Genomic DNA, 15,658 nt, shown 5'->3' with positions numbered 1-15,658 from the left:
TACTTGAACATTTATTTTAGTTATTTATGGTATGTTACTTATTACATTTTTGCTCAAAGTTTTTTTTTACGTGGTTGGTACAATGGAATCATAACAACTACAGTAAAAGCTAAAAGTTTCTCGTTATCCCCCAAACCTGCAACAATCTGATGTCTCCAAGGGCCTTGGTCAAAATGAATCAACTTCCTGGATGTTAACTATACAAAAACACAACTTTATTTTGTTTATAGTGACACACACTTGGATGTATGCTAATTTGTGAAAGTCCCCCAATGAAGAGATTGTTTGGTTTTTTTCTGTTGATGTCAGCTAGTTAGCTCAGTTATTAAGGTGGATGAACTGCTGATGAGCATTATTGTTAAGGTTAATTTAATGGATGATTCGTGACTATATCACAGCTTGGAAAAACAGTAGGAAATGGCTGAAGTTGGACTTCAAAGTATAACACTTCAAATTGGAAACCACTGGATCGTCCATGTTTTGCAGGCGTTAGAAACATGATTATTTTACTCCTCATGCCCAGGTGGAGCTGCAAATTCTCTTATTGAACTTTTTTCTCTTCTCCTACTTTATCCCTCTACCTGGCTCCCTGAATTTCTTCTGAAAGTGCCTTGGATTGCACTGTGCATGATATCTGATATGTAGTCCCTGGTTGATGAAACTGAACATGACAACCTTTCCCTCGTCCCCGCCCACACGAACACGTAAAACACCAGATGCCAGGTAGTTTGACACATTTCCTTTTAAGCAGCCTTAAAGGCTTTTCTCCTGGGCGTCCATCTAATGAAGTCAGCCCTGAAAGCATTGTTTCCATTGGCAGATACAAGCCCAACTCTCTGAGGGATCTTGACCAGGCAAGAACAAACAAAGGGAGACAAAGAGAAAACACTTTTTATAGACTGCATCGTACAGGACCCTCAACTTTCAATGTGCGCCAGAAGCCATTCCTATCTTCCAACGCTGCAGCCTGCTTCTGTTCTCAATTTTATTTTTATACTCAGATGTCAACTGCTGGTGAGCAACTGTAAGGCTACATAATGCATAGCAGCAAAATACAATGAAACATTGGAAGAGGTGTTAAAAACAGAGGCCTCTTTTTATGTAAATGTATGGTGATTGAACCTCTTTCTCCTATGCTGTCTCAAGTACAAGACCAGATTTTTCTTCTTCTCTGACATGAACACCCTCCCACCTACCCACACACACACTCACACACACACCTACACACACACGGACATGTACATTGCCTTCTCTCTTTTTTAACATAATAGAACTGAACATTTTTCTCTCTCATCTTTGGTGAGTGGTTTCCAATTGTTTTCCTTTCCCCCCCCGAACCCTGTCTCTCGACCCCTTCCATCCTCTTTGTGCAACACAGTCATATAAGGATGAACAGTGATATCAGAGCTACTTTAGTATCAAGTCTAAGAGCTGCCTTTATCCAACATTTGATAAAAACTGCCAAAAGATTTTTTTTTTTCCTTCGAAGACAAACTTATTCAAATGAATGAATGAATTAAAAATAATGGCACTAATTGATAAAACATTGCTGCATACATTGTCTACATGAGACAAGAAATTGAGCCACAACTGTTGCTCATCAAACAAACATTAGCAATAACAGTCAGTATTCTTGGGTAAAATAAATGAATGCATGATGAATGATCTGTCTGGTAAAGATGAAAATAAGAATATTAGATTACAGACATGTTTTGTTGGGTTATTATTTTTTCCCTCTTTCTGTATTGCCATCCATGAATTGACTGCATGTAATTTATTTACACACTCACCCATGACTTTGGATCTATTCTATGTTTGAGTGCACTTTTTTTCCTGCTGGTTCCAAACTAAATATTGAAAGAGATGAATGGTGACTAAAAACAGCAAGAATATGGACTAAATACAGCAGGAATTGAACCTGTATACCCTTGTTTCCTGAGCAGATTAAACATCTGACATTGACTTTCCCTAATCCTGAAATTACTTAACAAAGCATTTAATGTGAAAAGGTTGCTTTGGCTAATTTCCTTTTGATCATAAATTATCCAGTGCGGGATGTCTGATTTTAAACATCAAACTTATTATGCTTTTTCGTACAATTTAATGTTAAACTGCTTGACTTTTGCTTTTGTTGTTATTGTCCCAAGAGAGAGAACTGTAATCATCAGACCACCCTATGTAAATAAAGGTTAATTCTCTCCCCCGGTGTCCTTGGGGCATTCATAACAAAGACATGGATTGTTGTGGCCTGGTGATGAGGAGTGTTTGGTAGCTGAAACCCTGTGCTGCTGTTTTACCTGCTGCTTCACCATCAGCCTAACACAGCCCAGTGCTCGAGGAATCACTGTTATTGAGACAAGCTGTCAGACCCACTGACTGGGAGGAGAGACAGAGAGAAAAACAATAATACTGCAAGAGAAGGGCAAGGGAGGGGGGGGGGGGGGGATAGCTGAAGGGGAAGTGATTGAGACAGCAAGTGCAACTGATCCATAGCTGCCGCAATGATGTTTGTGACTGAGTCTTTACATGTTTTTACTGGCTTGTAACCCCAGAACATGTTGGTAAACACTGTAGAACAACTCTTTAGATTGTCTGTTTATTAAAACCTTAAAGAGCCCATATTATGCCCTTTTTGGGGTTTGTATATTTAATCTATGTACCTACTTTTGTACGTTCACAATAGCTAAAGTCCGAAAAAAAAGTGTCTGTTTTCATGTACTGCTCCTCCTTGCTCCCTCTACGCTCTGAGTCTGTCAGCTACGCTCTGCTGAGCCCCCACTGTTAGACCCCACGTGGGCCAAGTCTGCTCTGATTGGTCTGCCGATCCGCTCTGTCGTTATTGGTCAGTTGCTCAGCACGCGTCTCGGAAATGGCAACATGAGCTGCTGGGCTTGCCTCAACGAGCCAACGGGCTTAGATCAGTGATCTCACACTGACAATGACGTCGGACTGACAAATTTTTATCGAGGGGGGCTAGAACCGAGCGTTACATGCGGCTAATGCTACAGCTAACAGGAGGACGTAGGAGAAGCCGCGTTTCCGCAGACTTTGAATTTTTGCACATAGATGTGCCTAAACATGCACAAGACACATGGAAAACACACTAAAGGGCATATAAAACCAGAAAAAGCATAATATGGGACCTTTAAGATCACTTCAACACAGCACATTTATGTAGCCTCTAGGACACCAAGCATGTTGTATTTAAGCCTTGAAACGTTGGACCCTATGTAACCTTGACATAAAGGCATCGATATCTATAATGTACTTGGACCTAAGAAGCAACATATGTTATGATCTTCCCTCTGCTGCTTTAAATAGCCCCAAGCTAGATTATTGAGACTATCTTAGCTCATTTTCAATTACTTTTATTCATTTCTAACCACTCGGGAAGCATCTGTAAAGCAGAAGCATCTCTTTAGTTCTCCTCCATGTGTTTTGCAGCATTTCCACATTAATTTAAACAGGTGATATGCCTGATAGCTTCAGCTGTTGATGTAGCTCCTCTGACTCCTGTGTGAGTTAATGTTCAGGAGGAGATGGAAAATGGGCGTCTTTCAAGCTCCTTATTTAAGCATCTTTCAAAAAAAGACAGGTTTGTGGTGGTCATTTCTCTCTGCCTGCAGGGAGCGTGCGAGGGGAGTGCATGATGGGAGAATATTGTATGATTGAAGCTTGTGTCTGTGACTCAGCTGTCACTGTCTGCTGAGAGTGGCTGTAAATCCGACCTCAGACATGCTCTGCGTTAATAGACTTTTTATACCCGTTGTAAATGACAAAGTCTGTGGTTTATGGTCTCTATCACATGTATGCACGTATACACATATACAGTCGGATGCAAAGCATTCACTGAGACTTCAGATCTCTACTTGTACTTTGTACATCTCTTTACAGCGAGGATGACACCAAGGCTCTTTACTCGGGGAGGGGTGGGGTGGGGAAGGAGTGGATTTGGAGCAAACAAGGAGAACTTCAGTTTTGTTACTATTGAGTTTTAGAGAGAGAGAACCAGGATTTAACTTCAAGGAGACTACCGGAGAGGGATGAAGGTGGGAGGGCGGAGTCAGGCTTGGAGAGGTAATAGGTAGATGAGTTATTGTTTTTGGAGTATCAGAGTTATTGCATCTGTTTTGAAGGATGACGGAAAACAAGACTAGAAGTGAGAGAGGACTGGAGGATGTCAATTATTAAAGAGGACAGAGAGGGTAGACAGGCTTTGACCAGGTGGGTAGGTATAGGGGATCCAGTTGACAGGTAGGAGATTTTCGATTTTTGAATGATACCAGAAATATCAGAAACAGTTGGGAGATAAAAACTGATGAGAGGATAGAAGAAGTGATGATATGGGGCTGGGTATTGTGCACTGGCTGCTGCATGTTTTATGGAGGTCAATTGCTGATGAATATTTTCGATTTTCGCATTGAAAAAAGGTCATGAGGGTGTTACAGTGGGCAGCGGAGTACATGTGAGGTGCTAGAATATCAGGTGGTCGCTAGATGGTGTTTACAGTGGAAAACAGAGTCTTTGTGTTCCCTTCACCCGACCTGATGAGGTTAGCAAAATATGCAGATTTGGTAGTGGAGAGAGCATCTTTGTAAAACCGAATGTGATCGTCATGCATATTTTTATGAACAGTGAGGCCAATCTTTGAAAGTAAGTGTTCCGGGCAACGACCTTTGGCTTTCAGGAGTCGTTATTCAGGGTGGAACCAGGGGGCCGAGTGGGAAAAGGAAACAGTCCGAGTCTTTAAGGGAGCAAGATCATCCAGGATACTTTGGACACAACACAGTGAAGAGGGGTCACAACAGAGCAGCCGATGAGATCAAGACTGTGGCCTTTGGTGTGAGTAGGAAAGTTGATGAAGTGTTGTATCCCAACACTCTCGAGGCAGAATGTCATTCCCCTCATTCTCTCCTCCCATCTTAAGCTATCCTTTCTATATACAAACTTCAAACTGGCGTTTAGTAATTACTAGTCTACCACATGAAAGCAAGTAGGCAAAGTAGAGAAAAGACAGGAATCTTTCATTCAGAGCTTGTAATTATACTTTCCTTTTCCTTCAATGTAGATCATTTTTTATGTTTTCTTATTGTCTAAATTCATAACTTTATGATAAACCCCCATTCGCACATACAATACAGTAATTTTAATTTTTTATTTTAATTTTACTTTTGTCTGAATATGTTTGTACTGATTTTGCAGGGATTTATGATTTATTTTTTGAGCTTCTTTGGGAGTCTTTGGATAAAGAAAACCAAATCAATGGATGGAACGAAATCACCCAACAACAAAAAAACAACACATTATTGTTTTGAAATTTCCAAGGTCAAACCAGACTCGAGGCAAAACGTCATGCTTTGGTGATTCAAGTGTGTTTTTTTCTGAAGGAGACATAACTTAGAAAAAAAAACCTTCAATTTGTTCACCTGTTGTATTTTCCTGCTTCATGTTGCTTGGATAACATACTGTCGATATTGTAAAGTAGTCCACAGAGTGATTTAAGAGTGGTAAATCAAGCGTGTGTGTAATTGATCATCCCAAAGTAGCTGAAGAAAAAACAACGTAGTGAACCAGGGTGTTAGGAAGCAGGTTATTGAATCTGTGAATAAGTGAACAAGTGTGCGAGTGTCAATCCATAGCACTTTGTTTCCATAGCAACACCATACATTCTCTTCAGCTATAGTGATGACAGAAACAATTTTAGTATCAGAAACAATTGATACATCGATTTTTGTGTGTGTGCATGTGCATGTGTGTGTTTGCGTGTGTCTTGCCCATGCAGCACAACAAGGAAAGAGGAAAGTGCTGTTGATATAAATTGCCTAACAGGCTCTCTTCACCAAAGTTACTCTTAGATAGTGATGTGACTTTACTACCTGAATATTTGTGATGGTTGATGTTTTTCTACATTGGTTTCTGAAGTTTGCACCTTTTCTCCAACTATACCAATAAAGCAAAACAAACGTAGAAAGTTTGATCATCCAATGTTGATACTTTCAGTAATCCAAACTTGCCAACACTTATCTCTATTTGAAGATAAAAATCTATGCAATAAGGAACAGATAAGCCATCACAGCTACCTGTCAAAAAGCCTTAGTTCTCAAACACAATCCCCATATTTCTTGAAACACTCCTTGATATTCTTGAACTTTTGACATAGTCTGACCTGATAAATATCACTAAAATGTAATCACTGTTGTGCTTAGAACTTCAGTTTTGAATAGAAAAAGACTTCAGTGTTTGTTATCTTCAACAGCCTGCTAAATAAATCCTTGTGTTGTCTTAAAGGTCACAAACGAGGAGGGCAAAATCGCCGAGAGAAAAGAGAGGAAGGACACGTTCCAAGAACCCCCTCCTGTCATCATGTTCTCAGGGTCCCCTGTGAATGACTCCAAAGGTCTACGGAGACAGAAGAGAGACTGGGTGATCCCACCAATCAACGTGGCCGAGAACTCACGAGGACCATTCCCTCAGATGCTCGTCAGCGTAAGTGACACATTCATGGTCCTCAAGTTCTGACTTTTTTTTCTGAACTAGCAGCAGGGATTTCTTGAGTGCACTTCACAGCTAATGCTGATTGTGGGTTTGTGATGGACGCGGATAGAGGAAAGAAACACATTAGCATATTTGGTTTGTTCTCCACATCCTCAAAGATGATTATGTTGTGTTTCCCTGATGTAATTACAGCCACAGAATCTTTAGGTATTTAAACAGCCCTGAGAAGTGTTCCCTTCGGACAAAAAGCACGCTCCAAAACAACTAAGCAGCTGAACTCTCCCACAGTGTGAGGTCCATTGGGCTCTCAGTGAAACAAATGATTATTTCAGCTCCTTCATGCATCCTTTCTTTCCTTTATCAGTCTACTTCCGAAAGGTTGCCTGAAGTTCAATACTATTTCTATAGCTCCTTTATAACAATGCAATTTGTCACACAATCTTTACTGAGTCTGTTACTCTGGCCCTCCGGTGGGATATGAGGATAAAGTATGAAAAGCTGCTAAAGAAAGCCAAAGTGAGGAGAACGGAGGTTCATCCCTCTTGCCCCAGTAAGGACCTGATGGTTAAATCTTAATATATCTGAGATAATACTTAAAAAAAATAACTTACTAAATGGCTTAGCAGTTACGCCTCAGTTGTAAGTGCCAAATTATAATTCAGAAAACCTCCTCTTATTAAACATTCAAGATTGGAATGTGGCAATAACAACTGACTCCCATCAAATTTGATTTCTGCAAAACTGCTAGTTTTAATAAGTACAAAATATAAACACAGCATGGCAGGGTTTGAGGTCGGGCCTGTGCAAGCCTGTCGGAGAGAGAAAAAAACACATGAATAAATAAAGTTTTGTGTAAATGCGGTGTTGTGCAAATGCTCAAGCTGCAGCGTTTTGAAATTCAGAGATTCTGTCACAGCAGACTGCTCACTTTGACTCTTTCAAAGCAAACTCTGGACTCCAAGCTTGTCGTGTGTGCTGTAATTCATCAAAAAAACATTATTCTAAAAGACCGCTGCTACACTCCCAGCTCCTACTCTCCCAGCTCCTACTTTCCTTGTCTCGTTATCTGGAATATCTAACCATCTTTTTCTTCCCTTTCTGTTTACAAAACTCTCACATTTGATCTCTTTGGGGTTTTAAATTGTGCAAAGAAGCATTTTCCCCCTTTTTCTGTGACTGTTCTCTTCTCTTTTTTTCTGTTTTCTTTTTACGAGGATTCATCCAATCTCCAGGGAAAATCCCGGGGTGCTGCTTTAAGGAAACTTTTTTTCATTTGTAGCGAAACAAAAACATCAAGTCAAAGAGCGTTTGTTGTAAGTCTTTGTTTTGGAGCTGATGTGCTTCTACAGTTGGAGTGTGTCCCATCAGTCTGACGTTTGTGTGGCTTTCCTATCTGAGTCCGCTGAGCCCTTCAGTACTGCTACACCAACCACAAACTGGCCAGACAGTTCTGCTGAATCCATGAGCTGTTCCGAACCAGATAGAGAGACAGAGGTGACGGGGCGGCGAGAAAGAGAGGGGATATCAAAGGAACATTTGGTAGTGTGGTGTGTAGCCCAACACAATCCACTTTGTGCAGTAAATAAGTCCGTCAGGGGCTGGTGGATTGCTGAGAGCTGAGCTTTCAGAGCAGAGGAGAAGTGATGCGTGTTGATGCCTCTGTTGAGCTCTCCGGCTCCCGTCTTTCTCTTTAATGATGACTGCAGGGCAGACCGGGCCATACTGAGAACTAGAGATTTTAACAAGGCAACAGCTCTGGAGGCTAGATGGCATGGGGATCATTTTGCAACACTTATTGTTAATATGTTTAGTCCACTTGTATAACCACTTGTGTACTCTGTTGAGAATTCAGGACTCTGTGCATGCGTGTAAACTTGTTTTTATACTCTCACTCGAATGAAACAAAAACTCCAGGTTTATGGTGGAAAAGAAGTCAGAACATTGTGTTTTTCCTGCTTTGACATTTGATATGTTAATCACAACTAATTACAATCAAGACTTCCATTGAACAGGTTGCAAAACAGAGCTTGCAGTATTTCTTTCTCTCATCTCCTCTCCCGTCTCCCTCCAACTGTGCCATTACTCAGTGCTCTGTGTGGTGTGGCTGTGTGATGCTTCCCTTAATGGCCTGTGAAGTCAGTCCCTTTCCTAATGGGCTGTTCTGTCATCCTGCGCAGCCCTGAGTGACATGCAGGCAGCGGCCTTCCCCACCATCCCGTCGCTTTTCTCCCCACGCTGACCAAGTTGCCATCAGTTGGACAGGCTGGGTGACAGCAGCCCTCACCTGCATCTCCACAGGTCTGCAGCACTGTCACTTTGATCAGGCTGCCACACGATCAGGCAGGTGTCAGGACAGAGGCCCTAGTGACTGGCCTCTGAGCCTGCAGCCTGACATGGCTCCAGGGAAATGTTGACTGCTTAGGTAAATTCTTGGCAGGACTGTACTCCCTTTGCTCTCTGAAGCCAAGACAGTGTCAGAGCTCAGAGATGTTATTGACTGCTTCTTATTAATAGCACCGTTGAAATAATTGCTCCGACACTTCAGACTCTTCCACTGTACATCAAGGTGGAGTTCGCGTCTTGTAACTCTGTGGCTTAATATACGACCCTATCAGCCTGTAGTGTCACAGAGTTGTACTGAATATAGCCCAACATAAGCAAACACCAGTTTCCCCTCTTATTTTTGTCATTTCTGGTGATGGACATCACTACTTTCTTACTACTGGAGCTGTGGCCAAAAAACTGCACTCAAGTAAAAACACAGTTTCGTCATAAAAACAAGTAAAGTCAACATGAAAACAACACCATATAATATCTGATTGATTCAAACTAATTGAATAAGATAAATAAAAATACAACACTATTTTTTTCCTTTTACCATAGACACATGTCAGCAGATGAAGACATGATAAATATTTTCTCCTGATTTGATAATATACCAGATTTGCACATGTGCATGTGTATTCTAGTGAACTGTTTAATGCAGTTGTAAAGGCTCAAACTTACATTAAATGCAAAACAATATGTAGTCTTGAAGTATGATTTATGATGGTTCATGATAATGTGCACAGTGTTCAACTTATTAGCATGAACACAGCAGACGACTTTCTGCTCTCTGTAAGTTCTGTGAGTATGGACTTCAGGACGATGTTTGGACCTGGAGCTCGCTGCAGTCTGCATTGTTTTTTTTTTTTGTTGTTTTTTGCTAATATCAGCTGCTTATTCTTAAAACATTTCCAACACTGGAAGAAGAAGAATGTGAGTGTCTGGATTCTTTGTCTTGTTAAGTTTTCGATTAAACAGTGATCATTCAGGGCATCATCAAGTTGAAAGCTCCTGGCTCTCTTCTGAATCATTCACTGCACCTATATCCATTATTCTGCCATACATTTAGACAAACTGCTTTAAAGAAGCCGAGCTGTGCTATAGGAAAGAAGACTGCCTGCAGACCAGCAGCCTCTGAACATACAATGAATGCACAAAAGAGTAAATAAATAAAAGCTGGGAACAGAATGTATCAGTATAAAAGATTAGATTATAAAAGATAGTAAAAATAATCTCTAAAGACTACTCATCAAAAATAAAAAAAACAATGAAACAAGTACAATTAAGTATATTTAACAGAGTTCATTCTCCACTCCTGCTAACCACAGATAGATATACGTTGTGCAGAAGTGTTTAACAGAAGACTAAATATAAATTGTAAATACAAGACTGTTCTTGAGAAAACAAAGGGATGAAGTGATCCAGAAAGACTAAAACAAAGAGTGGGGGGGGGGAGTCATTTTTTCAGAATAAACAGGTGTTCTTTGTGGTTCTCTTTCTTCCACAGCCAAGCAGCCATCAATAGCATGTAAGGGACATTGATTTTTCACAGAGGCTTTTTGAAACCTTCCATTGATCCACACACTTCTCCTTCGGCAGAGAGGCATCGATTTCTTCTGCTCGGGTAAATAAAGACTCAACGTAACCACCCCCACCAACACCACCCAACTCCCTTATCCCCCTATTAGAACAGCCGTCAGCAGAAAAATGAACAAAACCCTGATGAAACAACAGTTTAGCCAGTGAGCAGTACGGCCTATGAATAAATGTTTGTCCAGTAAAATGCCTTTTTCCATTGTACTGCTGACTCTAGTCTGCAAGAAGAAGAAAAAAATAAAGACAGACAAAGAGGTGGATTTGGCTTGTAAAAGTTGCCCGTCCTAATGAGGACTACATTGAAATAAGAATTGAATGGGCGAAAGACTGTGCATGTGTGAGCTTTACAAACATTAAAGAAGTGATTCAATAAATTTGTCCTTAATAACAGTATTACTCAGAATTGACTGAAAAGATTGAGATATCTGGTTTATCCTTTAATTAAGTGTTAAGGTCTTAAAAACACAATTCAGGGCTTGTGTCCACAAACAACCCTTTTTTTTTGCTGGAAGCGCTCATGACCTCTGTTTCAGAGCACTTCTCACCAGCGGTCATTGTTGCTAGGTTACAAAAGTTAACATCTGCTCCCTCTGTAATGTCCGTTAGGCGTGTTCCAGATAACTCTGTGTGCTTTATATTTGCTGTAACATAAGAAAATATCACCAAGAAAGCATGAAAACAATGTACATGAGTCGTGTCATGGCACCAGCAGCAGCTCTACCTGGAAACTGTTTCCTCAAAAAGACGAGTCGTCTCTTCCCGCCATTGTTGTCGATAAAGCCTGATATTGTATGTCGTCGCCCCCCCCGTCCCCCGTCCCCCGTCCCCCGTCCCCCGTCCCCCGTCCCCCGTCCCCCGTCCCCCGTCTTGATTCTGATTGGTCAGTGAAGGAGAAGTGACATTGACAAGCGCGGCGCTGCTCCAAGTTGAACTGTTTTCAACTGGAGAGTGCTGTGAGTGCATCAACAAAAATTAGCTGACGCCGAGGGGCCGTTTTTATGCTCAGGGCGCCGGCTGCTGAAAACGCAGCACTACATTGGTTTTGTATAGAAAAGGAGCACTGCCAACTCTAAAAGTAGCTGTCTGTGGACACAGGCCCTTAAGTCACAGCATTGCTTAACAAACGCTGGTCGAAGAATGGTGGAAGGAATATGAGGTCCAACTAGTATTTTTCATTACATAGGTACAGAACCTAAATGTTTCCCCTTCATTTATTTATGGACAGATATTAGAGTGCATCAAACTTGTCTTCCAGCTCTCAACTAGAAACTTATTTCCCAAAATGTCAAACTATTTCTTGAAGACTAATTAGCACAAAATGTGACTTTGGTTGATGATCAGTTTCTCACAAGGGACTGACTGATGTGGTTGTAGACATGTGAAGTAGGTACAATAGCTATTTCTCACATTAGCCAAATCTCTTTCTTCAAATTGTTCGCCCATTGTATCATTTCTGTCCTCGTCTTTTCTTTTCAGCCTTTCTCATCTTAAAGCAGTTTTGTAACACTTTTAAACCTCTGTGTTTGCATAAAAGATCTTATTTTAAAAGAGAGGACATTGATTTTGAAATGTGGAATAAGGGATGTGAAAATGGCAGCAATTTCACCTTAACTTTTGTGTTATTGGATAATATTTCTCTGAAAGAAAATGTTTCTGTCTGCCGGCTGTCCTTGAGACAAAGAAGCCAGATATTCCGATAAAGTGTGGCTCCATCCTTCAATAATCACGGCCCATTTTATCGACAACAATACCCTAGATGGAGAAAAAAGGATTCTGAAAGAGCAATAAGCCTAATAAATGGTTGTCTAAAGCCCTTTATTGATTAATATGAAGAGAACGAGGTTGATTTGATATGCAGTACTTTTATTGACAAGTCATTCGTATCACTGATGTGTTCCTGCTAGTAGCTTCAGAAAGTGTTTCTAATACAGGGGGGCCTGTGTGTTAAACAGCGCACAAAACACCGACTTGCGTGTGTTGCTCTGCATCTAGTTGCGTTCATTGTACTCACTGCAGCACCTGTGCTCCAGTTTCTGCGTCTCTCTCCGTGGAGCATGTTGAGAAAAGCGTTTTCCGAGCAGAATGAGAGAACTCCCCCCCCCCCCCCCCGAGGTGTCTGCTTTCTCCTCTGCGTACGTTTACGAGTGATTAATGACTGCTCCGCTTCACTGACAGACACGGCAACAACAAAAAAAACAGCAGAAATACAGACAAACGAGGGGACAATCTGAGAGAACAGGAGGAAGATAAAGGGACAAACTGTACGTGAGTGAGTCGCAGCTTTAGCCGATTGCATTGGAGAATTGTAGCTGGATAGAGACATTTTGAATATGATCGAAAACAAGCAAAAGAAACAGAAAGAGAGAAAAAGGAGTGAGCGATGGAATGTAGGGCTAGACCAGGATTAGAGGCACGTCTGTGTTTGTGTTTAGGTCTGATAGACTTCCCGCAGAACTGCTGTTCACGGCCTCTTCCCTCGAGTCTAATGAAGCCTTCTGGCATCTGCCACCCCACCACCCGGCCAACAGCAGCACTGCACTGCTCAAGCCTGCCGCTTCATCGTTTTCCCACTCCCTCCTGCTGTGACATATGCTCATAAGCACACTCACTCAATCACAAACAAACATACGTATGCATACACAGGCATGGAGACACATTACTTGCCATACATAAGCAGCAAACAAAGGATCAGGAAAGCGCATGGGCCGTGTTGTTGCCTTTATGTTCATTGTTCAGGGTTTTGTTTGGTCGCTTTTCTGCTTCATCCCTGAACAAATAGAAGAAAAAGCTAAGCCAGAAAACAGGACTCCATCTTTGGGGCTTTTTTTTTTTTTTTTTTTTTTTTTTTTTTTTTTTCAAACCGAGTCCACCAGATAAACCACAGTATGGTGAAATGCAGGGATGTAAGTAGTAAGAAGTATTTAAGGATGACAATCCGATCCAGAGCTAGGTTACAGGAAACTGCATTACTGACCATATGGAACACTTTATAAAAGTAAACCCATCCTCTGGCAAAAATAAATTCAGGCTGTGAAAACACTGAAATGTGCAGCTACACTAAGTCTATCAAACATGAACTGTACAGGATGTGCACTGCTGTATATATATTTAAGCATATTTTGTTCAAGGCTATGTTTTGTCTTGTATTCTTGCGATGTTTTTGTGCACCGCTAAGGTTCTTTTCTTGGCAAGCACATAACTTCAACACAGTGCACACACACACACACACACACACACACACACACACACTACACAAACTATCAAGTCAGGGGGAAAAAATAGAAACAATAAACTCCTTTCAGAAGCGGGTGGACCTTCTTTGGAGATTGAAGAGGGAGGAAAGTAAGGAGAGACCTCTGTCGACTCGAGGGGCAGAGCGCAAACAGTTGGGTCAGCATTTCATTTGCTCTTTGATTTGCTCACTAACACATCCTGGATAGCTTAAAGTCTCTGCTTTTTTCTTTCAATTTCACCTCCTGAAGAATTTAGAAAGTATTTTTTTTCTCTCAAGCACAGCAGTGATTTTTATTCCAGTTCAAGCAAACCCTGTTTGGAGACATTGCAGATCAGTTTCGTAACAGAGACTGGTATTCAGTTATCTTTTTTCAGTCACTCTATCTTCATGACTGTCAAGATTGTAGGACTGTGTAGTTATCCACATTCATAAACCACTCTCTAGTATTTCTATTTCTGTTAGTTATAGCTTAACCTTTCCTTTTGTTCCATCAAACAAAATATAAATGTATCTACATCTATGATTAATTACTGAATACCATCACAACTGAGAACATTTCCATCAGCCTGAGCTGTTTGCTTCTTAGCATTTGTTAGCACTGTTACATGGGAATGGTAAATGGACTTGAGCTTGTATAGCCATTTCTAGTCTTCTGACTACTCAAAACTTTTTTACACTGCAGGGCAAACATACCCATTCACACACATTCAGAGGCAAAGGTTGCTACTATCTAAAGTGACCATCAAAAGTAATTAATACAATTCATACACATTCATACGCCGCTGACAAAGCAACAGAAGCCACTTGGGGTTAAGTGTTTTGCCCAAGGACACATCGGACATGTGGCTACAGGATCGAACCCCCCGACCTTTTGGTTAAGAGACGACTGATTCCACCAACTGAGCCACAGTTGGTAGAGTCGGTATCAAACATGAACTGTACAGGTTCATGAATATTTTTCAACTATTGGCTGGTTGCCATGAAACTACATGATGAGCTTTATTTTTTGATTGGGCTCAAAGAAGCACCACTGTGCTAAATAAAACCTTTTTAGAGGAGAGGAGCTGAAGATTCTTCATCTTGTTTACAGCCATATACCGCAAAACAAGTATTATATTCATGCTCAATCACATAACTTTAAAAGATAAAATAATTACATTTTCTATTCATTTATTTTTAAAAAAGGGTCTCCTCATATGACAGTCGGGTTAAGCCTGGTACCTCACCCTGAGTTATAGCAGCATGAGTAGAACAGCAGTGGAACTGGAGAGTGCTTTACATTGTTACTCTTGCTAATGGAGTCTTTGTAATGGAGGAACATGCTCAGCCCTGTCGTTTTAGACAGTTCATATCATTAATGAAACATATGACCATAAAAGCAATTTGATCAGATTCTGAATAGCGTGAGACTTTGTGATTTCAGACAGAAAGTGAGCACCTGAGGCACATTAATATCTTAGGTGAAGAGATGGTCAAGGGCAATCATGAAATAAGGAAAGGAATACGTTTATGGATTCTGTGATAGCTCTATTTCTGCATGCTTCTTCAACTATCCTCTATTTCCCAAGAGCCTCTATTCTTTGAGCTGTAGTCTTGTCTTGGTATATAACAAATACCTTATGAACTTCATTTCCTCTCTAATTAAATTAGCGAGATCAATGTAATTACATTTTATCAGCTCCAGGAAATGGAGTCTCCTGCAATCTCTTGGTATTGACAAGAAAAACTAATTGTTACTACATTCATGTATTTGTCAACATCAATTGGCCTTTGTTCTCTCCTGTGTTCAGGGAGGTGAGACTGAAATGTAATTTTCATCGCTTAATATCTCATTATTTTGAAATTAGCGGTAAACATGTTCATCAGGCACACTCAGCTAATGTTTATTTTTCAAGAGAACCAGAAGGTGGTCTTGTTGTCCATGCCCAGGCCCAGAGCTGTTAATACTACGGCTTTACTGTAACCGAATAAACACAAAAAACCTGTCTCAGCCACCCACTCACTCAT

The 15,658-nt window shown here is 40.8% G+C and overlaps 1 protein-coding gene across 1 annotated transcript in view; it reads left to right on the top strand.

Annotated features, from left to right (window-relative positions):
* Positions 1-15,658, top strand: part of LOC132989619 (cadherin-4-like) — a 214,645-nt gene that overhangs the window by 149,044 nt on the left and 49,943 nt on the right. The window contains exon 5 of the mRNA XM_061057332.1: positions 6,289-6,486. Within this exon, the coding sequence (XP_060913315.1) occupies positions 6,289-6,486 (198 nt within the window). The remainder of the gene's footprint in view (positions 1-6,288; positions 6,487-15,658) is intronic.

The sequence above is a fragment of the Labrus mixtus genome, chromosome 15 (assembly GCF_963584025.1).
Source record: "Labrus mixtus chromosome 15, fLabMix1.1, whole genome shotgun sequence".
In the NCBI taxonomy this organism is placed as follows: Eukaryota; Metazoa; Chordata; class Actinopteri; order Labriformes; family Labridae; genus Labrus; species Labrus mixtus.
The sequence above is the reverse complement of the archived record's forward strand: the minus strand, read 5'-3'. Positions and strand labels throughout refer to the sequence as shown.